General features: G+C 39.9%; 1 protein-coding gene across 2 annotated transcripts in view; it reads left to right on the top strand.

Moving 5' to 3' along the window:
• cdh4 (cadherin 4, type 1, R-cadherin (retinal)) overlaps positions 1-23,657 on the top strand; it is a 217,395-nt gene that overhangs the window by 185,116 nt on the left and 8,622 nt on the right. Inside the window, exons 7-11 of one of the 2 annotated variants that reach the window (XM_077574031.1) lie at positions 287-459; positions 10,280-10,417; positions 13,653-13,838; positions 15,599-15,852; positions 21,534-21,676. In XM_077574031.1, the coding sequence (XP_077430157.1) occupies positions 287-459; positions 10,280-10,417; positions 13,653-13,838; positions 15,599-15,852; positions 21,534-21,676 (894 nt within the window). Of the gene's footprint in view, positions 1-286; positions 460-10,279; positions 10,418-13,652; positions 13,839-15,598; positions 15,853-21,533; positions 21,686-23,657 lie in introns of both variants that reach the window. The other variant, XM_077574030.1, reaches the window with a different exon arrangement.

The raw sequence follows: 23,657 nt of genomic DNA, 5'->3' as shown, positions 1-23,657 counted from the left end.
TCAAAGTATATAGAACACGTTTTGTTTTGCTGCTCTTCATAATAGCTCACAGTCGAAAAGTTGCTGCCAGATAACAGTATGTTACAGCAATTTACAAAGTCTGATTGACTTGTTGCGGCGGTTATAAATACATTTTCTCCCCTTTAATATTTTGCCAACATTCATTATTGACGCCGTTAAGCAGTACTTCAACGAATGCCAGCTGCTTGTCTTCACACTTTTTTTTTCTTGATGTTCTCAAAGTGCTTATTTTAGCCCTTTAAAACATTATCTTTTCCCTCCGTAGGCTCTTCTGTTATGCAAGTGACAGCCAGCGACGCAGATGACTCCACCACAGCTAACGGCATGGTTCGCTACCGCATCCTCTCGCAGACGCCCCACAGCCCCATCCCCAACATGTTCACCATCAACAGCGAGACTGGAGACATTGTTACAGTTGCGGCGGGCCTGGATAGAGAGGTGTGTGTGTGACAGTCAAATCATTTACCGTGACCAAGCTTGTCACTCCATTTACTTCTATTTAAAATCTGGTTTTCCACATTGAAATCAATTCAAATGCGCTTAATCCTTTCCAGCCCCCAAAATGACACCAGCACTTTTACGTTTAATCGTTTTGTGAAATGCATTATAAAACCAGAATAAAAGAGTGTTAAGACTTAAAACTGTTTTAATGAAGCCCAAAGTCACACACCGACACCCTATTTTAAGTTTTTTTTATGTTTTATTTATTTGATTTTTTTAATTACGGGAGCAGCAGCATATCTGAAGCACGTTGGTATTCTTTTTTTTGGGGGCACACGGAAGAATCGACCAAGCGATGGCTTGTAACATGAAAAAATAGTAAATTGATGCACTCGTAAGTCAGGGCGAAACGACTCATTTTAACGATTTGATTTGTATCACAATTCGGGGTTGCTGGTTCGATTCAAGGATAATATTGGTTCATTTAGAGCAATTTGATCCGTCGGTCGATATTTAGCATTTTATGCAAAATTGGTGATCGACTCATGTTGCCTGATCGATCAATGACGTCATAGATCGGCTCCACAAAATAATACATTACATGTTAGAGTTAATGTTTATCATTTTTTTTTGTAGAATTATGTCCTTTTTCTCTCCATGCATTTCAGTTGATGTCAATTAGCATGGGTTTTCGTTAATTGTGTGTGCCTGCCCCTCAACCCCGCGGTTGGCGGCGTTCAACTGTAAATGTTGTTTAAATAGATATTTTGCTCCATCTTCTGATTGATTTGGTGATTGGCTATAATTTTTTCAAACTCATTGATCGCTGATCACGTAGACTACTTAATACAATATGTTCCGTGTACGCATAAATGTAGCATTACCTTTCTGATGCATGCCTGGTAAATTGTTATTTTCCACATAAATGGCAAGTTACATATTAACATATTTTCAGCTAATAACAGCATTCCGCTCACACATATTTTCATCGAAATCACTAATCTACACTAACACAAAGTTCGAGTTATATGACTAAAAAAACATGAACCAAGGAGCCCGTCTGTTTTTTGCTACTTGCTACTTGCCACACATAATGAATCTTGGCACATTTTTGGGTGCCGTCCTACCACCTGCTTTAAACTATTGATTAATTTCTCTGTTAAAAATGCCAGACTATTCTGTACTTTTCAATTTGGTCTCTTTACAAAAAAGAAAACTCAGCAACATGAAATAGCCAAATGATGGTTAACTTATAGTATGTGTACAAATTACTGTCTTCTTTTCTCAGACCTAAAGCCAAGGCAAACTATAAAGATAAATCTACAGCTATCTTTGCTGATGTGGTCTTTAGGATTTCACTGTCGTTTTTTTTTCTCTCTCTCTCATCTGCAGCTGGTGTATTATTTTATTTTATTTTTATTTTTTTTAATTTATTTTTTTATTTCTGGAGAGCTCAGTATTGTTCATTCGGTAATTTTACCGATTTGACATGCCATCATCATTGCTCTCCTTTTTTTTTTGTATGTGGGTGATTATGTGTGTGTGCGTGTGAATGTGTGTGTATTTATTAGTTCACCTAAAACCTATTAAAAAAAATCCCATACCGTTCACCTAAACTGAACACTTCCAGCCAGAGTTGTGAGGCCGTCATCTTTGGTTATCCTTAAACCCACACACCAATCCCACCATAGCACAAGATGTCCCACTTCCACCTCACTCTCTAATGAGAGAGGTCACTCGGGGTTCATCCATGTTCATGCGTTGCAGGTTGTTGAGGGTACAAAGTGCAAAGCAGAATTTCTCTTGCTGCAAGAAGCTGAAAAGAAAATCTGGACGGCAAATCCATGGAAACATTTAACTTTGTATGCCGTCGTAATGACTGTAATTTCATCTCATAACTTACTTGGTTGATTTTTACAGCAGACATAAAAGCACTATTGATTGTATCTCATAATGTTTATATTCTGAGAAGTCCCACTGGTCCCTTCTCAGCATTAAACCCAGTGAGCGAACACTTTTGAAATGAAAGCTGGATTTAACAGTTTAATGTTCAGAAAGGTTTCAGCTGAAATTTAAAGAATGTAATTACAAATCATCTCATCTCAAGTTGGCTTGCTGATGACAATACGAACGATTTTCTTTGGGAACTCTACCAGAGGATTGACTGAACGTGGGCCAGCGCTGTGTTGCTGGTCTCATTTTGGCTCATGCAGAAGCAACAGCAAGCTGATGTGAGGCAAGGGAAACTCATTCATCTAAATATATCCAGCCAAACTGGGTCCCACCTTCCTGTGATATGAGAGCCCCACCAAAGGTGTGACCCAACTGAGAGTTTGCCCACCTGCTGTTAAGCTCGTTAACACAAACATGCTCAGTCACACAGACGAATTCACGCACATATTCTCGCACTTTGCCAACACAGAGCAATGAACATAAGAACAATGCCAGGTGTCTCGCTGAATCTATGCAGTGAAAAGGCAGGTATACCGCACACATCTTGTGTCAACAATGAATTTTGCTTAAACACCTTTATATCCTCTCTATTGCTTCCTCTCACATTTCAGCTAATCCTCATCCACCACAGCGGTGTTTAATTAGAATATTCATATTTTAATTAACACGTGAAGCCGTTTCTCTTATATTGAGGAGATGGGGGTTACATGGGGTTTAGCCTAGTTATCGTTTCTCCAGACGTTACTGAATGCCAATTATTGTTATGAGCGTTCTCCGGCAATAACCTCCCTCAGCCGCTCCTCCTCTGAGCACACGTGCTTCCACATGATGCTTTCGACAGGCTTACAAGAAGGATTCCACTTGCTTTGTGTTAATCATGCCAGCGTAAGATGACTTTGTGCATTTTAAATGAAGATGAGTTGAGGGTTTCTATCTATTTAATTTTTGTAAGCAAATTCCACTCAATAAATAAAAGTTAGAGGCTAAATATCAAAATGACTTTTAACCGCTATTTTTCTCACTAACATAATATAGGCTACAGCAGTGGTGTCCAAATTTCAGCTATTTGTGGCCCGCCATCCATTTTCTCACGGCCCTCTGCATATATGGAGAAAAAAAATTGCTTTTGACACGGCCAGCAACCCTATTGGGTGCTGGTATTTTAAAAAAGCGTGTTGTGGGCGGGGGGGGGGGGTGTATATTGTGACATTTGTGACACCCAGATCTCCTAAGATCCACCTGACAACTACTAATATTGATACATTTCACTGAAAGAGATTTTCTCAATATGCAAAGAAACTTTTTACAACTAAAATAGTAACACTCTGCCTAAATAATGCCTCATGAATTATGATGTTTAATTTTCAGCAGTAAAATATTTTCTTACACTTTTTGTTGCCTCTCGCTTTTGTTCTGAATGTGGAGATCGGCTCAGGAGAGAGGCGGATCTATGCTAATGTGATACAGTTGGGGCTGCCCCAAAATCATGAAAAATCCCTAACTGCTTTATCACCTTTCATATGTGTTTTTAAAAAATAAATGAATAAATAAATAAAACAAACGACTAACAAAATGCTAACGCTGTTAGATTTTTCTAAGGTCGCAGAGAGCTGACAAAGCACACTACACAGCAATTCACTTACTTAGCACCTCACACAAATATTATTAATAATAGAGGAAAGTCTTGAACTAGTCTTTCTTTAAAATTAAAGCTCAAAAGTTAGAACTCAAGATTAGAAGTAGTTCAGTTACTATCCATCTATCCATTTTCTGGACCGCTTTTCCTCACAAGGGTCGTGGGGGTGCTGGAGCCTATCCCAGCTGGCTTCGGGCAGTAGGCAGGGTACACCCTGAACTGGTTGCCAGCCAATCGCAGGGCACACAGAGACGAACGACCATACTCACAATCACACCTATGGACAATTTGGAGTGTTCACGCATGTCTTTGGAATGTGGGAGGAAACCGGAGTACCCGGTGAAGACCCACGCAAGCACGGGGAGAGCATGCAAACTCCACCCAGGAAGGCCGAAGCCCGGACTCGATCTCACGTCCTCTGCACTGGGAGGCGGTCGTGCTAACCAGTCAGCCACCGTACTGCTGTTTGTGCGCCATTTTTTGTAAATTGCAAGAGTTTGTTTTTAAGCAAACTTGAGTACATCATCTCCACTATGTGAAGGACTAAACAAAAAGAGGCTGACACATTTTACATTTTAGTGCAAAGCTTCTATTTTCATCCATATTGCTTTGTCGTAAGAAAGTGCTAATTATAATGACTTGATATGTTAAATATTGCTGAAATCCTCAAGACACATCCTGGTTCCACAGCTGGCAAGATTGCACTCTTTTGTAAGCAGCGGCCGGCCTGGCAAAAACAACTGCTGTCTTTCATTAACCCCGAATGTCTCAATCACCCCCCACCCCCCTAACCCCCAGAGCCCCATGCTCCAACGGTCCAGTGTGGCATAATGTGATGTGGCTCTTTGCCAGACTGTCCGCACTGCTGATGCCAACTCTTTGCAGGACTGCTTGGCCTGCGCTGTCTGTAGGGGATGAGTTCCCACAACCTGGCTCTATTAGTGTCTTTGGATTCCACCTGGAGAATATTGCTGCGAGTCTGCATCCATAAAACGGGCCGGGGGGGGGCTGCATTGTCTATGAGAGTCAGAGTTATGTTAACTCGCAGCAGAGCATCCAAGCTCCCGGCGCAAGCCAGCAAATCCACTGGAGAATTGTGAGCAGGTTGCTGAATGAGGTCTAATGATGCATGGAGGTGGATGAGGCCATTTTGTAGCCAACACTGAATCAAGAGCACTGAAAAATATGTTCTCAATATAGTGTGAACTTTGTATTGAACCTTTCTTGAGAAACTTTTCTTTCCTCACTGCGAAGTTGCTACACTTTGTGGTCTTGTTCCGAGCATTTTTCTCACTCGCCCTTTTAGATTTTATTTTTAACCAAATGTGAAAGTGTACTCTCCTCAAACAACTAAATAGCCTTAGCCTAGTAGCTAGCTTCTTAAGTGTTGCCATGTGGCACAGAGACAGTTGTACCAAACCTTGTTGTACAAGCATTAACTTTATATTTGGAAGCTAATGCTGATAAACGTGTTAACCAATGCTAATCTCTGCTAACGCTGCAATTCCGCATTATGTTTGGCAGCCACGTCGAGAAACTCGGTGTGGGGGTGGTTATTATGTTAATAGCTCACTCACAGGTACATTCTCAGAAGTAGACTTACGTTTATGGGAGGAAATGCTGTGCACTTTACACTCTAGTGCCCAGATGATTAAGACTCAAGCTATCTGACCAGCTGTCTATCTCTTAAACCTTTTAAGTTAGGTTAATTAGGAGTATTGCTTCTCCGCACTCTAAGATGTGATGTGATCTGAGATGTCATTAATTCCAAAAGGCTTTTCGTGGACAACACGTTAGAAAGCTTTCACGTATAGTTTGTGCTGTTTTGATCAATTTAAGTAATCGAGTAGTCTCTCCTTATTTGTTCTTTAATGAGGGTGGAGAGACCAGACGTAGCGTATTTTTAACAAGGTGTCCTTGTCACTTTGGTTCCGTTTCTCTCACTTCCCATCTTTTATTCTTAAAAGATTCTGTGTTGTGTTTTTCATGTTCTTGTTTAATTTATTATGTTTTGTCTAATATATTTATGGTCACGCTGATTAGCACGATTAACTGAATCTTTTGTCATTGGTTTTCTATATTCTAGCAGCTACATTGATGTGTGACTCAGTCTTTTTTTGTATCCAGTGTATGTAGCTAAATCTGCTTTAATGTGGTATTCCTGCACCTTTTGGTGTTGTTTTTGTTTTTTGGCACACTTTCAATGGTTTCAGTTAATTATTGGCATAATGGCATGTGTGCTATGGGAATTGGGTTAAACTAAACCCAATAGGGCTTTGTTACAATATTAGAGGTATTATTTGTTTATAGTTTTAAAAAATAATAAATAAATAAAAATAACGTTTGTATTTGTCATTGTTTTTAATGGTGACGCTATTACCATTACGACAAAAATATTGAGTCAAAAAATAATTACTGAATCTCGCTCACCCAGTACATACACATGTGGACAACATTATTGGTACCGCTCTGTTAATGAAAGAATAATAATTAGTGCTGTCAAAGTTAAAGCGTTAACTAATTAATTAATGTACTAATGTATTAACACAGATTAATTGCAATGTTAATTTTGGCCACAGATGATCCTTTATCTTGATAGCAGATGATTACGTTAAAGTTGTGTTTGAGCAATAAACATAACTGCATACATTAAAGTAGAGCATTTAATAAATGTTTGCCTATGACATTCAGAATATTTGTCCATGTCAAACTTTCGGGGTTATTTTTTTCCCATTTTAAATTATGCAAGTAATTAACTGATTAGAAAAAGAGGAGGATGAGCGTTATCCATTAAATGTCGAAAGAATTAACACACAACAGGTGTTTTTTTGGCAGGCAAAAAATGTTGATAAAAAGCCTTTTAATTAAAGATTAATCGTGATTAATCAAAATTCTAAGATGTGATTAATCTGATTTAAAACTTTAATCGTTTAACACCTCTAACAATAACAATAATAATAGGTTTTTACGACAATAATATGTTCTTTGCAGCCCCAATAGTCTAATTCTTTTGATGAATACTGTGTTTGTGAAATATGAGTCAAGCCGCAAAATCCAGCCGTTTTTATCCATCTCAGGGGGCAGCCATTTTGTCACTTGCTAGTTGACTGAAAATGACATCACAGTTGCTCAGGGCTCAAGTAATGACCAATCACGGCTCAGCTTGTGAACGTCACATGCCCATGCTCAGAAAACAGGTGAACCGTGATTGGTCATTACTTGAGCCCTGAGCAACTGTGATGTCAATAAAAAAATAACACACACACACACACACAATAAAACAACCAAAGTGCCTCCATTTTCAAATCACCTTTCAGTTATGCTGAAAACTGAATTGTGGAACACTGGTAAGAGTTTTCAGTGGCCTAAAATACACATTGCATGTGCACAAGATGCTTTGGGATTTTGGGAGAAAGCCGCACTGGGCTCTAATTGAACTGCTCAGCATTTCTACAGGACTCATTAACGAGCCTCTCGTAGCTTGTTTGGCCACTTTTGGGCGACAGAGTGCACTTGGCTCTGTGTGTGTGTGTGCATGTGCGGATGCATGTGTTTCCCACCTGTTCCATCACACTGGACCATTAGTCGATATGCATGTGTGCACTAGAAAGGCCATAACACCAAACTAGCCTCGGATGAACGATTAAAAACCCTGCAGGTGCGAGGATGCATCTTTTTCATCCCCAATTATATGAGAGCTCCACCTACTGGCAGTCCTCAAAATATTGATTCCTCAAACAATATATTTTGTTTCCGGCACAATCCTTGTATCAATAAAGTGACTGAATCTTTAATGAGGCCGCCAAGAGAGTCATTTAGTCTGAAGTGCTTTATGAAGGGCATATGTTATTGGTATTTCATTACACCAATGATAGAGGTCAGGTTGGAATAATCATTAATACGATATTGTTTGGGTGTGGAGTAATGAGCATTTGTGCACTTCATGATGACTCAGAGATGCCTAATGACCTCAGTTGGGTTTTAGAGCTGTCTTGATGATGCAGAAGGATATACAGTATAATCAAATGCATCTTTAATTACTAATAAAAAAAAATGTGTAAGAGAATGTACACAAAAATGGCGGATTAGACCATTCTCAGAATGTGACTGACCAAGAGCAGCCAATGAGCTCGACGACTACCCGACCGCGGTGTCCACACACACATCCACTCTACCATTATCTTCCCTCAGACCGTCCCTGACATTAGTCGAGCTTACAGAGAAGCGTTTAAAAATACGCATTGATGAATAAGGCAAAACGAGCCTGTCAGCAAAGAGATTCTCAATGAGATAAATTGTGCATGTACAACAACGCAGTTGACTCTGCTGACACTGACCTGTCCTTGACGTCCATTCTGTCCTACTCCATCTCTGCACCCTGGCACAGTGGAGGACTGGTGTGGAATTAGGAAGAGACCACTTAGTAGCTGCTTTAATGATTGCTTTGGGTGGAAATACACAGACACTTTGGTGGATTTGGAGTAATGCTAAAATATGTGTATCGTGCGTACTATACACCAAACAATCATTCTTATCAAACTATAAAGCAGAATATAAATTATACAAACAAAAATAATGGGACCCAAATTAAATAATATGTAAGAAAACTTGAAATTAATCTCCACTTTGAAGTGGGTCTACAATCTACAAGATTTGTAAGAGCGGGTCTGTGGGTCTATTCGAATAGAATAGGAAGGTCCAGCACGGAGTAAATTGAGACGAAATCATCGTTATTTCAGTGTTCATACTTGGTGTAACGTTTTTGTTTGGTGGTGTGCCTTGGCTCAATAAAGGTTGGGAAACAGGACATCGAGATGAACGGTTGCAACATACTATTCCATTTCCTTTAGCATGCAGTCTTCTTGGTTAACTTTCAGCACCATGGACAGCCACCACACTGAGCCACTAGTGATTGCTGTTTAATGTGGTGACTGTTTTGTGTGCTGCGGTGTAATACGGCACGTTTATAGCGAGCCTTTTTAACATTTAACAAGGGATGTTTGATACCGCTTTTTTCCAGTACTCAACCCTTGAGTAGTCACCGATACCGAGTCCCGTTACCACTAGTAATTACAGATCATTTGAAGACCTACATGTCCCGATTTAGAATTTTCCTTTAAAGTACATGAAACTAATGGCAATTTTCTATTATTCTAATTTCTAGTTCCTGATCATAAAACAGCCACAAGGGGGCAGCCGCGACTCCAAAACCTTGATATATCGGCTCAATACCGATACCTGTTATTGGTACTCGCCTATCCCTACATTTAACTATAGTTCAGTTTTATATAGTCACAAAGTATTAATTCAGATACAGTCTTCCCTCGCTAGAACGCGGTTCACTTTTCGCGGCCTCGCTGTTTTGCTGGAATTTTGCATGCATATTTTTTTTACAGTAATGTACCTATTTTATAACATTTATGATGGTTTGAACATTGAGAATGTTTCAACAAGAGAGAAACGTGAGAAAAGACAATTACAATTATAGCCCGATTGCCAGTTGTGCAAATTAGGTGATGACAGACAGCCAATAGATCTCCTGTTTGAATGTAATATTTTACACTTGGTCACCAGATGTCGCTGTGGGGAGATATTTTGAACATTCCTAAAGATCGATTATTTTTGTGAATCAATCATTTCAAATGATTTGATCGTTTCAATGTTCCATTTCTGCCATCCCTAGCATAAAGCTGAGGAAACAAAAAACTACGGAGAAATAGGACTCAATGCGTGGATACCAAAACACTCAGGCAGAAAGCCGGGGAGACAATAACTTAAAACTACAGATCAAAAGGACTCATGTGAAAACTGGAAACAAAGAACGAAAACTAGAACAGGGATAGGAAACACTGAATGATGCACTTAGACGAGGACGTGGCAAGGTCAATACTCCGACAGGGATTGCCGGCAGTTCCTGGCCTTATAAAGCGTTGATTAGGAATAGAAAACAGGTGCGGCGCAGGAGGACACGCCCCTCTGCTCAATCAGAGACTGAAAAAAACTGAGGGCAGAGACATGACATATCAGATCAAGTTTTAAGCATATTCAAAATGTATTTATGGCCACTCCAACCATTGTTGACATGTTATTTTGGGTCTTGTTAAATAAAGTATCTACAAAGATCTAGCTAGCTAGCTAGCTAAACAGCTCAACCGTGTTTATACCTGTAGGTATGTTTGCCAACGTTTCACTCTTAACTTTGTTGTTTCTCTCCACTTCTCTCTCCAGAAAGTCTCCCAGTACACTATTATTGTCCAGGCCACTGACATGGAAGGAAACTTAAACTTCGGCTTGTCCAACACAGCCACAGCCCTGATTTCCATCACCGACATCAATGACAACCCCCCAGAACTGACCGTCAGGACGGTGAGTCCAAAACTAGGAAACTTTGTAGGGTTTGAGTGAATGACATTTTCACGACACAAAGCCTTTGGTGTTGTTGCATTCACCACGATTGGTTAGTTTTATTTTGCAAAAGTCCATCATTTTCTCAACAATGTAAATCCTGTTATACAGTATACTGATATTCTATTTTACGTATTATTTGAGAAAGCAGCCATGTAGCATAAACAAATACTGTATGCAGTAGAATAACGCGTGCCCATTGACAATAGCAGTGAAAGCTGCAGGGACATATACGTACGTGTGTGTTTGTGTGGCAGTGACAATTTAGGGAAGAAGTTCAAAGTCCATCTCATCTGGGGATTAATGTAGATGTTTTCTATGTTTGCACATATACATCCCATATCTTTTACTATATCTACTCAGCCTGTAGTGTGCATAGTGAGAGTCAAAAGCAATTCAGTTGCTTTCTGCATCAGAAGCCACAAGCAGTGTAAGCAGTGTCAGCATCACACACTGTGATGCTCGTCCCCTTGGCTTCGCCGTGGTCCCCCGCATGCCAGGACAGTTCCAGCCGCATGCTCTGATAAGAGCTCCCCAGATGTCAGCGCGAGAGCTCACCAAACAAGACTGCCACTGCTCACACAACTGCCCCCGTCCCCCATCTGTGTGGCTCACACAGTCACGACAGCAGTCAACTGTAGTGTTGCGCATCAACAAACACTTTGCCGTTGACAGTTATGACATGTACGGCATAAACTCGCTGGCCACTTCATTCTGTAAAAAAATAAAAATAAATGTTGCATCTAAAGTGACTTAGAATCGGAACGAATGGTTTTACCTCACTGTATTACAAGATAAAGAAACTTACATCACTTGTTTAAATACCCATCTCTGTTTTAGGTCCCATTCATTCAACAGAACTTCAACATTAATGTGAATACAGTACATCGAATTGACTGCCAAAATGGCAAAAAAAAAAAAAAAAAGTCTGTTTTAAATGGATGTCAAAGTGTGTTCCAATGTGTGTCCTTTCAATCAAACCATCAATATAGCAAAACCAACCAAGCAGGAATTGTGATTCATCTGCCAATTTGGAGCGTCTAAATACCTGAAAGAGGATGAGGACATTTGATTTTTGATCCACACTTCCCTCTGCTGCTCTCCACTTTGATATGAGTTTAAAAGCAGCAGGAATGGAAAGCAGCTTGCCTGTTATGATGTGGCAAAATCAGTATCGTAACAGCCATCTACTATAAATTGGTCAGAAAATATCTTGATGATGGCCTTTTTATTTGACCATTTATGACTGAAACATGCTTTAATTAGTAGATTAACACTTTAGCTGTTCGTAATGGGAACTCCTGCAAGTCTCTGGCCAATAGTTTTCAGACTGGATTGAGGTTCGAATTTCCCGCGGATGTGATGTCATGTGAATGCGCATTGTGGAAGTGAAGAAGGGAAAATGCAGTTTCAATTTTCGGCCACACGTGGCAGTAACGATCTGAAGTTTAATTATCTGCGTTCAGTAAGTAGCTTTAAATACTTTGTCAGGAAATTGTTTTTCTGACCACTCTCATTGGCCTCGATTCACTTTTTCGAGTGGCTTGGCAATCGCAGTCAATATTTGTAGTGTTGTTTATATTCTTTGAAAACTCTCCGAAAACACCGTTGAGCAATTGTATTATGGAAAAAAACGTCTTTTGACACAGCCATGTTTTGGTTGTAAAAGACAGTAGACGTCAAAGTTACTGCAATCTCCCGAAATCGAGCACTCCCCAAATCTTTTGGTCTTATAGGGACCGGGCACATCCGACATGAATATCTAATATTACTTCTTGAATATGTATGTCCACACGCAAAACAATCAGCTGCCAATTTGGTCTTTGTTCTACCAAAGCCTGCAGGAGTCAAGGATTCACACATCTGTGAATTATCCAGTTCCAAATGTTTGCAATAAGGAAACATCATTTCCTGTGTTACGCCAGGTTAAACCATAAAAGTTTGAAATCACTCATTGGAATTTCACACATCTAGTTTTCCTTTTGTTCACTTTTCCTTTGAAGTCTAACATTTCACTGGCCAGGCTGAGACTACAGATAATCAACACTCATTCACTTCAGTTTTAAATAAAGAGATGTTGGAGTTATTCTATAATTTGGCAAAATATATTTTTTAATGACTATGATATAACACGTTTTGGGGGTTTTTCGACTTATTGATTTATATAACGTGTTTTTTTTCAGTTGGTTGGTTTGTTCGAGGGGATGTTTGCATTTTCTTTTCTGTGTTGTTTGTGGTTGCCGAAATTCATTCATTCCTTCATTTGATTGTAGGCTAGAGCGCATAGTGTTGTAAATGCATTTCATGACATTTAAATGAGGTTTTGCCCATTTACTTTGCTTCAATTGGATTTTCAATTCCATTTGCTGAGTGGACTCGGGTCCCTTGTAACAATAAACTGCAATTGTGTTTTCCTCACACTCGTCCCCCCTTACCACAAATTTTTATTGAGAGAGTGACCATTTTGGACGCCGCCCTCATTTCCTGTCAGCTTCATTGTGTATGCCTGTGAGAGAAAACCTTCCATTTGGCTGTCTGGCAACATGGCTAAACTGGCTGGGAAGGTTTTTAGTTGTTTGTGCTAAAAGCTTGGGGTGATGAGGAAATGGAGGCCAGTGAAGGATGTTGCATTTTTAATTGGAGTCCCTGCGCTTATTGGCCGGATGGTGCTGCAGCGGATGCAGAAAAGGAGGCAGAGAGGGGAGCAAGTTGGGGATTGAGAGCAAAGAAGAGATGGTTAGCTCAGATGCTACTTCAGTCCCATAAAGATGAAGCCATTAGTGAACAGCAGCTGGCAGATACACTCCATAAACATGTTTACCTCTTCACATCATTTGAAAATGAGAGCCCTTAATGCGCGGGAACATGTCACCAAGTTTCCAGCAGTTAGTCCACACGGGATTTGTTTCAGACTGCAGTTTAATGAGGATCATTATAGCAAGATTATTTATACTGTTGCCTTAATTACATATTAGGACACAAATTTGTCTGCCTCACAGTTGTGAGTTTCAAGGTTTGCATGTTGTTTTTGTGCTTGCATACGTTTTCTGTATCTTCCTTCCATATTCCAAAATGGTGTCCAAAATGGATGTTGAATTTGACAAATATACAAAATGTGAATGTAGGAAATACTGTTGTAAAAACATTTTAATGTCTGGCCTGTCCTATTTTTCCTACTCTCGCACCTTTGATCCAGTTTTCCGGTGAGGTGCCAGAGAACAAGGTGAATGTGGTGGTGGCCAACCTGACAGTGGTGGACAGAGATCAGCCTCACAGTCCCAACTGGAACGCCGTGTACCGCATTGTTAGCGGGGACCCTTCCGGACATTTCACCATCCGCACAAACCCCGTCACTAATGAGGGCATGCTGACTGTAGTAAAGGTGAGTGTTGAAATATTGCAGATGATCAACTTTGTCTTCTGAGGAACAAAATGACAAATCCAAAACGTGACATAATGTACTTAAAGATCTTGACTTGAAAGCAGTAGTTCTAGCACACTGAGCATTTACATTGTCAAGAGTCCTGTAATATTCGTTGCATTAAATTAGTCTTTTTTTATATTGTTGTTGTTTTTTTAAACTATGAATGTATTAATACATTTCATTATTTCAGTGAATAACTGGTTGGTTGATTTATTGTAACAAAAGGAAACATGTTAGTCAAAAGAAAACTTTTGCATAAACATATAACAATAGTTATTTTTTATTTACCCATTTAAAAAATCAAATGTAGCCCTTGAGCACAAACATTTACACACCCCTGCTCAAAAAGTGATGCGCGTATATAGATTAGTTATTGCACGTCACCTCATGGCAACAAATCCGCAGAGGCCAATACCAATGGTCGTTGAAAACTGTATTTCTTCTAAATATTTCTCTGTGTATTTCAGTTTTAGTATTGGATATTATTGAAGATTAATACCCTTTACGAACTGATTTTATGCAAATATAGACATAGGGTTGTATTTTCATGCCCAGTGCATGTCTAGTAGGATGTGTGGTCTGGATATGTGCTAGACTGGGTTTCGGGGGGTTTTCACATATGCAAGAAGCACAGTTAAAAACGTGTGTTTTGTGCCGTTGTGGGCGTGAGCACAGCCTACTTGATTCATGGCTCTGTAACTCCCTTTAAACGCAGTGCACAATGCTTGACAATAGCCAAAGGAGTAAACTCATAAGACAAGCTTCGTTTGTACACTCTAAAAACAGTTGGGTCAAAAATAATCCAACTATAGGTTAAAAAAAATGGACCGGTCCTTTACTGTAGTCAATTTGACCCAACTTTGAGTGAAGAAATGGGTCTTTCAGCGTAAAACAACTCATAAATATTGGTCAGATACTTTACTTGGGTCAAAAAATTGGGTCATTTTGTATAAAACAATCCAGAAAGTTGGGTCAAATTGACTCCTAAAGTTGATCGGTTCATCTTTGATCCATAATTGGGTTACTTTTGACACAACTGTTTTTAGAGTGTAAGGAACAGCAAACAGACCTCCACGGGTGGATGATGTAACATTGGCCAGGGAGATCACAGATCTGTGAAGTGGGCACTTAGAGACCGCCTTCCACCCCCGGTCGTTTGTGCCCGCATGTCAAAGGAAACGTCCTCAGTATACGCAAGAACGCACACCATAGCTCAAGGCGGTTTGTCAAATTCCCAAACAGGGTACAACAACAGCAACAACAACAAAAAACAAGGACTTTTACATTTGAGTGAAACTGTACAGTCTATGACAAATAGAATCCATAAAGTAGAAAAAATATATATGTGTATATATATATATATATATATATATATATATATATATATATATATATATATATATATATATATATATATATATACATATACATATATAGCAAGCATTCGGCTGGATAAAATAACTGAAATGACAAACAAACATTCATGATCTCGTTATTAAAGTGGAAGTGGTGTTTTCAGTTTGCTGAGCTCCGCATCATCTGTTTCCCTTTCATCTCATGTCAACTTTTGTTATCTGAGGGTTGATATTGAACAGTAAACAACAAAAAATAAACAATAAGAAAGTCTTTTATCAGATGACACTATTGTCATCAGGCACTTTCATTTTCCTCCCTTCACTTATGTTTCATTTTTGTCTAACCCTTGACTTCTTCTCTAGTCGGTGGACTTTGAGATGAACCGGGCCTTCATGCTGACGGTGGTGGTGTCCAACCAAGCCCACTTGGCCAGTGGCATCCAGTCATCACTCCAGTCCACAGCCGGCGTCACCATCTCCGTTCAGGACGTGAATGAGCCTCCTGTCTTTCCTGTTAACCCCAAAATGATCCGCTTCGAGGAGGGAGTTCCGGCGGGGACAACCCTTACAGTGTTTTCTGCTCAGGACCCGGACCACTTCGTCCATCAGATTGTCAGGTACTTACTATAGTGTGAAGGATTCTTGAATTAGTGTCACTCTTATTTTGCATGTAGTTGATCCGCGTAAGAATATATTAAATGTTCATACAATACAGTCAAATCTGTCCATTCGTTAAGCCACTTATTTTCATTAGTGCTGGGCCCACATTGTCCCTCAGAAACATAGCCTTTATCACAGTCAGTCAACCTAAGGATTTCCCTTATTGCGCGGTTTGTCTATAATATAACCACCAAAATGGAGCGGCTTTATTGTATTCCTATTATAACACATTCTACAGGCGCTGTACATGCTGCACGCACTTACTTCACACACTTTTTACCATTATTGTGTGCTATAGCTTCAAAGAGTTTGGTGTGTGGGTTTGGTTATATTATTTTCAGAAAATACAGTCAAAACTTCTTTTTTTTTCATGAACACCCATGATAAAAAAAAAAGGCATTTTTATATAATTAGAGTGAATTTTTTTTTGTACAGTCCCGTAAATCCCAGAATAAGACGTGGATATATGGTCTGTCTGAGCGGGCTCATTAGGTTTCTCGAATACCTCGTTTCCTTGGTTTGTATTAACTTGTGCCTGGGAACACCACATACTGCATATGAACCCTCTAGAACAGACATGGGCAAACCCCGGCCCGCGGGCCAAATACAGCCCGCTATGCGTTTCAATCCGGCCCGCCGAATTTATCCAATAAGGCTAGAAAAAAAAAAATTTTTTTTTTTTTTCAGCTCAGTGGCCGAGTGGTTAGAGTGTCCGCCCTGAGACTGGGAGGTTGTGGATTCAATTCCCGGCCGGGTCATACCAAAGACTATAAAAATGGGACCGATTGCCACTCTGCTTGACACTCAGCATGTCAAAAATGGGTGGGCCAATGGAAAAAAATTCTTTAACTTTACGCCTTGAATTGAAATCTATTAATAATAGATGCAGTCACCCGGTTTGACAGATCACAGTGTATGTGCTATTATAATCTATTTACATTTCTCCTCCCACTTTGCCAAATAGTGTGTAAATGCCGCATCTTGCATATTCATTGAGGCAAACGTACTACCTGGATTAGGGCTATTTTATAATAATCATAATAATAATAATAATACATTTCATTTAAAAACAGCACCTTTCAGAACACCCAAGGTCACTTTACAAAGCATAAAAACACAGCAAAAGTTGAGCCAAAACAATAAAAATGAAGCTATTGGAAAAGCTGTTTTAAATATGTGGATTTGCACATTTGAAAAAGCAGTCCTAAGTGCACATAATAAGTAAATTGGGTTGTAGATTTATCTGTGTGTTTTTACTGTGCTATGAGGTCCAAATGCTCCTGGTCCGGCCCATCTGTCAAAATTTCAAACCCATTGTGGCCAGCAAGTCAAAAAGTTTGCCCACCCCTGCTCTAGAAAGTAATTAGTGGCTAGAGGGATGACAGGAATCATAATCATTGTTTATCCAAATAGATAAATAAAAAGAAAGGAAGGGGGGAGGAATGAAAGAGAGATATAAATATCTAAATGTTCAAAGCCCATGTAGGAATAGGACCTTACATTAGATATTAGTAAGTCATGGCACAACTGTGTTCAAAAGTAATTCATTTAGTATGATCCCGGTTGTAAAATAGCAGGTTGCCACGCTTATTCACGGATCCAAAAGGCACAGCATTAATGTGACTTGGTGTGACTAAATATGACTTTAAAATCCAAAATCCACTTCCATTGTTTTTGCTTGCCTTGCTCCCTCTGTGTGTTCACCCCCCACCCCCCCACCCTCCAAATTCACTAATTCGATTTGAAGGTTAAAGCCTGACGTGAGTTTCCTTGTGAGATTGTTTCACAGTTTGCTGCCGTTGTTTTATCCACAGGGAGCACTTTCACCAAAAGTTCATCCGTCTTTAGCATTGCACGCTGACATTCTCAACCGGCCCAGACTTTAAGACAAGTGTTACCTCCCGGTTGTCCTGTGTGGTGTGAAGAGGTCATCATATAATGAGTAGGACATTGTCTGTCTCGCCTGCTTGGGTCCCCATCCTCTCCCCGTCCTCCTAATTGATTGTGTTCTCCATCCGTCCTAATGTGGCGGACACGCAGCAGGCATTGTGCCACCCAGGCATCGACCCCGCATAGCGGACACTCCCACATGCCCTCCGAGGCCCAGCAGCTTCATTCCACTCCATAGAGTGCCACTGAGAGCCATTGATTTTTCTTAATGTCAGTCAGATGACCTCTTCCACCAACAAACCCCGTAGAAATGTGACAAAGCGCATATGTGTAGCGCATAAGTGGCCATTTCTTCACCTACAATACATAAAAATAAGAGTGCATCACAGAGAAATGGTCACTTTTGTTTACATAGAAATAGTTATATTTATTTTTGTGCAGTAAAAGTCGCACGAGCTAATCCCGGTGAGAGGAGCAATCCCCTTTTGCAGTCTGTTTTTTGCTCCCCCTGACCCAGCCTTTTACTCAGTCAGTAACTAAGAGCCGCTGTCTCCCTCCACTAAAGCAGTTTGCAAGCAGATGCTCACCTCATGCTTAGACGGCATCGTCTCTACCCTTACTGCCGCGCTTGCTTCGGATGACCTTGGATGAACCTCTGCATGCGCGCACACAAAAGACTCCGAAATGCTCAAAAGTAGTGCCGCAGACGCCGGAGATGGTGTGTGAGTGGTGAATGGGAAACAAGCCAGATTGGCTTTCTCAAGTTTTTTTCTGTGGGAAGTAATTCCTTTTCAAGAAGAGGTTTGAGGCCATTAGCCATCTGCTTTTCCAGTTAATAGGCTATGCTTTTGATGGCAACAGGACAAACTATTGGATTGTATTGGTGTTTATGTTAGCATCAATATTCTATAAATGAGTTGAATATAGTGGTTGGATCAACGTTAACGATTTGCTGGAGAACTGATCGCTTTTTATCTAAAATGTAATGATCACTTACTGTAACATGTCCACATTTGATCATGTTGTTTTTAAATGATGGCAACAAACAAGTACGTAATTCTTGTACCTTCATAACACATTATTTGGGCTTGTGAACAGCAATACCTGCTATTGCACAAAAAACTTGGTCTTGACATTTTCAATTAGACCAGCGCACGTGCACATACCTATACCTGCTCGCAACCCCCTCTGTAACATAGTCATTGTTATTTATAGCGTCCATAGTCAGGGTTTCCTGAAATAAAATGCACACAAATGCAGAACCTTACTCAACACCCTCATAATACAAGTCAAAGTAAAAAGTAAGTTTTTTACTGAGCTTAAATGGACAGTAGCGTGAAAATGTTACTTTTTGGAGCTTTTAGCCATGTTAAAATGCTAATTCCTCACCCAAAACATCACCTAAGTGGTGTTTTCCCCCATTCGCCCCTCTATGAGAAATTCTAGGTCATTCGGCTCTCCAAGCACTAGCCCCTCCCAACCCGAGAAAACGAGCGTGTACTCACTCTATGATGTCATCAGGTGTGGTCCCACCCCCGCACCCCCTATGCGGACTAAACACACCCCACTTTCTCTGAAACCTCCATGCTCGCAGGATAGTGATAAGAGTAGCCTTTATCAGTAAACATTCTGTCCAAATGATTTCAAATCAATCAATTATCCTTCACATTTGCAATGCCAAAGTGCAATGACAATTGGCTATCTTAAATTCCCAGGTTGTGGCTGACACTTGTGTAAACTACAAGTAAAATTTCTGCACCGTTGAACCTAATTGAATGAATGGTGTAGTGGTTTGTGTGCTCAGCCTGTAAGTAGAAAGTTTGTGGTTCACGTCCCACTTAGGGTTTTTTTTTCTCCCCCCTCCCTTCCTCCTCCACTACGATTTCTTGCGGCAAGGGACCCTTTTGTTTCAAATGTTTATTGAAGAATTGAACATCCATCCAATTTTCACATTTAAAGAAGACGCGGTTGTACTGCAAGGGCTGGCCGGTCTTTTGTGGCCACTCAGAGGAGCTTGAACGCAACGCTCCAGAATTTTGTGGCGGTGCGCGCAGCAGCCGGCTCGGACGAGAGGGACGCGGCAACCACACGGAAGAGGCTGGGTTTTACTGACAGGGGTTTGACCGCGTTTTACTTCCAGCAAAATACCTAATACTGTATTTCCTAAAAAATTACATCGCCATGGTGCCAAAGGTAAGATTTAATCATTATATATGCTATAATTAACTGTGGAAGGGCTTAAAATGCCACGACACATCCCCTTCAATTTACGAGATAATGCCATTTATCCACTATTGCTTTGCCTAACATCAATCAGACACACCAGCCCACCGGACATCTACCCTGTATGCCGGGTGGCCAGTCCAGCCCTGCTGGCCCGTGATTGAACCTGCGCGGTCTTTTGTTTAGTTTTTTTTTCTATCACATAGATGAATCATCAGTAACATTATTATATAGTTTTGTGTTATGTTTTTGGTGGATGCTGTTGATTACACTCACAGAACCCTTCATTAGGTGAACTTACACACTCAAAATATTTCCTTACTCAAGTCACTGGATAACTCTAAATTAAATGATAAATATTACAAACACCACAGCAGTGCATCTTTGCAAAACTGCCAATTGGAACCACAATACTATATCCAATTAACAGTAACTTATTAAACTGATTCATTTTCATACAGCTCTCTGACTCAGTCTCACACCATCATGAGAGTGTACCTAATAAAATGGCTCGATAATATATGGAAATACTTCCACCAAGTTTAGTTTCTGTATGTACTTCTTTCTCCTGACAACACACCAAGAGAGAATCTTCTGTCACTCAGTGGTTAAGTCAGTTGTTAATTGGATTTGTCGTCTGTAATTGGAGTTGTCAGTTTCAGTTCGGTTGTCACTTCAGTGATGACGAAAGTTGCAGTTTTTTCTCGTGGATATGAAAAGCGGTGAAGTCGAGAGTGCTCTTCAACTGCTTTGCTTTATGTATTTATGTTTCTATGCTAATTAACTGCCACAGTATTCTTGGCAAACATATGTTCACGTCTATATGTAGCTGCACTTTTCAAAAGGTGCTAGCTTGATGGATATATCAGGTAAACAAAACATTTGAGAATTGATGCAATACACTTGAGTGTAAATAACATTATTTTTGTCCAGCACAAGGCGTTGTCTAACGGCACGGAGGCGGGTCAGACTAAGTTCTGGTATTTTCGAAGACCTGTGCAAGTTGTCGTAGCGTTTTCAAAAAGGTCATTTTGCGCCGTTGTGGGTGTGAACACTTGATTTGCCACAAATCAAATTGGTTCCTCTCATTCCATGATGGAAGAAGATATTGATATAGTGTGCATGTACATATTTTGTCCTATCCAAATGTATTGGGACCATGACACAATTTTTTTTTGCTGTTGACTGAAAACATTTTTGGTTTGACATCACTTATCAGTGGTGTCCAAACTCGGTCCTCGGGGGCCGGTAGTCCTGCAGGTTTTGGAGGTTTCCCTGCTCCAACGCACCTGTTTCAATCAACAGGATTGTTATCAGGCTTAGTAGAGCTTGCTGATGAGCTTCAGCTGTGTTGGAGGAGAGAAATATCCAAAACCTGCGGGACTACCGGCCCCCGAGGACCGAGTTTGGACACCACTGACTTAGATGATAGTACCATCACACTGTAGGGGGTGGATTGTAAATATATTGTTAAACTTGCTGTTGAATTTAACGATGAATTTCTCTTTCTTGTCTGTGTGCAAAGGTACTCAAAGCTATCAGATCCCGCTAACTGGCTGAAGATCAACAGGACCAATGGTCAGATAACAACAATGGCCCTACTAGACCGAGAGTCCATTTACGTCAAAAACAACATATATGAGGCCACATTTCTGGCCTTCGACAATGGTAAGTCTGGTAAGTGAGGATGACAATTTTTGACCAGTGTAACCACAGATGTGTTCACTTTTCCAAAGATGTCCTTTTTATGGTGCGGACTATTATTTCAATTTTACTGTAGACCACAGGTATCAAACTGTTTTTCAACTGCATGTTTCTTATAATATTCATTTTGGTGTTATAATTTTGGGCAACAATATACTCTCCTTAAATTTGATTTTTTTTTTCTTCTCTTCACTTTAAAGGGGAACTCAACCCACCCAAAAATTATTGACAATAATATTTTACTAGTCTAAATACATTATTCTGGTTAATATTGTGTTAGTGGAATATGAGTTAGGCAGCAAATCCAGCATTTTTTATCAATATCAGACAGTGGCCATTTTGCCACATGCTGTCGACTGAAGATGACATCACAGTTGCTCAGGCCTCAGGTAAAACCAATCACAGCTCAGCCTTAGAAAACAGGTGAGCTGTGGCAAAATGGCCACCCCCTGAGATGGATAAAAATGGGTAGATTTTGCTTCATAACTCATATTCCACAATCTCTAATCAGAATGTCATGTTATTTTATTTTATTTTGTATTCTTGCTTGTTTGTTTGTTTGTTTTACTTGACACTGTAGCACTTTGAGATTTCATTGAAAATGTAAAGTGCATTACAAATCCAATTTATTATTATTATTATTGTCAAGAAATGTTTAAAATTGACTTCCCCTTTAACTAGTTTTATAAGCATTTATTTATTCTTCAATTATCTTAAAAATACACTGGAAAATTGTACACTAAAACATTAGGTTGCCACAATTTCCCATGACTTACTATTCAATATGTTGTTAATACACATGAAAACAATCAAATGCAGGGGCTATTGTGTATATGTAATAATATCATGAATTGGTTATACATTATTACCATATATGTTTTTCACAGTCATAACAGCCCTCTGATGTGGCCAAAATGTGGCCCAAGACGAAAATGAGCTTACCATGCCTGCACTTAGACGATACCTGTGTTTCAATCACTATTCCCGTTAGTACCCAATTAAGACATAGCAGGTAAACAGAATCTCTTGACTACTCTTGTATGATTACATTTATAGAAAGGAGGTTGTAGTTAGCTAAAAATAATAATAATAATAAAAAAAAAATAAAATGCGTTTACTCTTATTTACCCCAGTAGACAAAATATTTCAACAAACATTATATATTCATTGGAAAAACATACCAAACGTCTCCCTGCTTTCTCTCCTTTACCCTCCATTGCTTGATGGTTGAACTAACTAGCCATTCAGTTCTTGCAGCACTGTACCATGAATGATGCTACATACCATACAGCCAGGCTGTGGCTTGTCAGGTGTGAGTCTTGTTCAACCAGTGACAAGCTAGTAATAATAAAATGAATGTCAATGTCAATAGCAGGCATTCACCACAGCAGTGTGCCACAAACTAGATAGCTACAATAAGCCGCTCGCTCTCTGTGTAAAAGACGCTGGTGTTGTTTTTCCTTGGACAAATAAAGCACACCAACTCAGGCTCAAAGTGTCATCTGTCTATCGATTGTGGTGCCCAGTATCAACAAGACTAAATTATCCACTTTGACTGAAATTGCTTTTATTATTCCACTAAAGTGACACGCAAAAGTGAAGCAACAAAGCTTGTATCCAATCATAACTGACAAGACAGTCAATGGGCCCGAGGCCTTTTGACAGCAGACCTTTACATGGTTGATGCACCAAGTTAGTTAGAGAGAGAACAGTGATAAAGTAACACTGATGAGTTGCTGGTAGAAACTCTCTCTGCTCGCATCAGTAATTTAATTCCGGTTGCTGACTGTGTGTGGGGAGGCACGTGGTGCTCAAGGCAACACCACTGCAGTCTGTTTGTTCAACAGAGCAGCACGTTGTTTCCTCGTCAACATCTTGCTGTGCTGATGTCACGGTCTTCCGAGTAGGTTATCTTTTATTAATTGTTACTTTTTAAAGTACTGGA

This window comes from Vanacampus margaritifer, chromosome 8, assembly GCF_051991255.1.
Source record: "Vanacampus margaritifer isolate UIUO_Vmar chromosome 8, RoL_Vmar_1.0, whole genome shotgun sequence".
Lineage (NCBI taxonomy): Eukaryota > Metazoa > Chordata > Actinopteri > Syngnathiformes > Syngnathidae > Vanacampus > Vanacampus margaritifer.
Note: the sequence above shows the minus strand (reverse complement) of the source record. Positions and strands in the feature narration are given on the sequence as shown.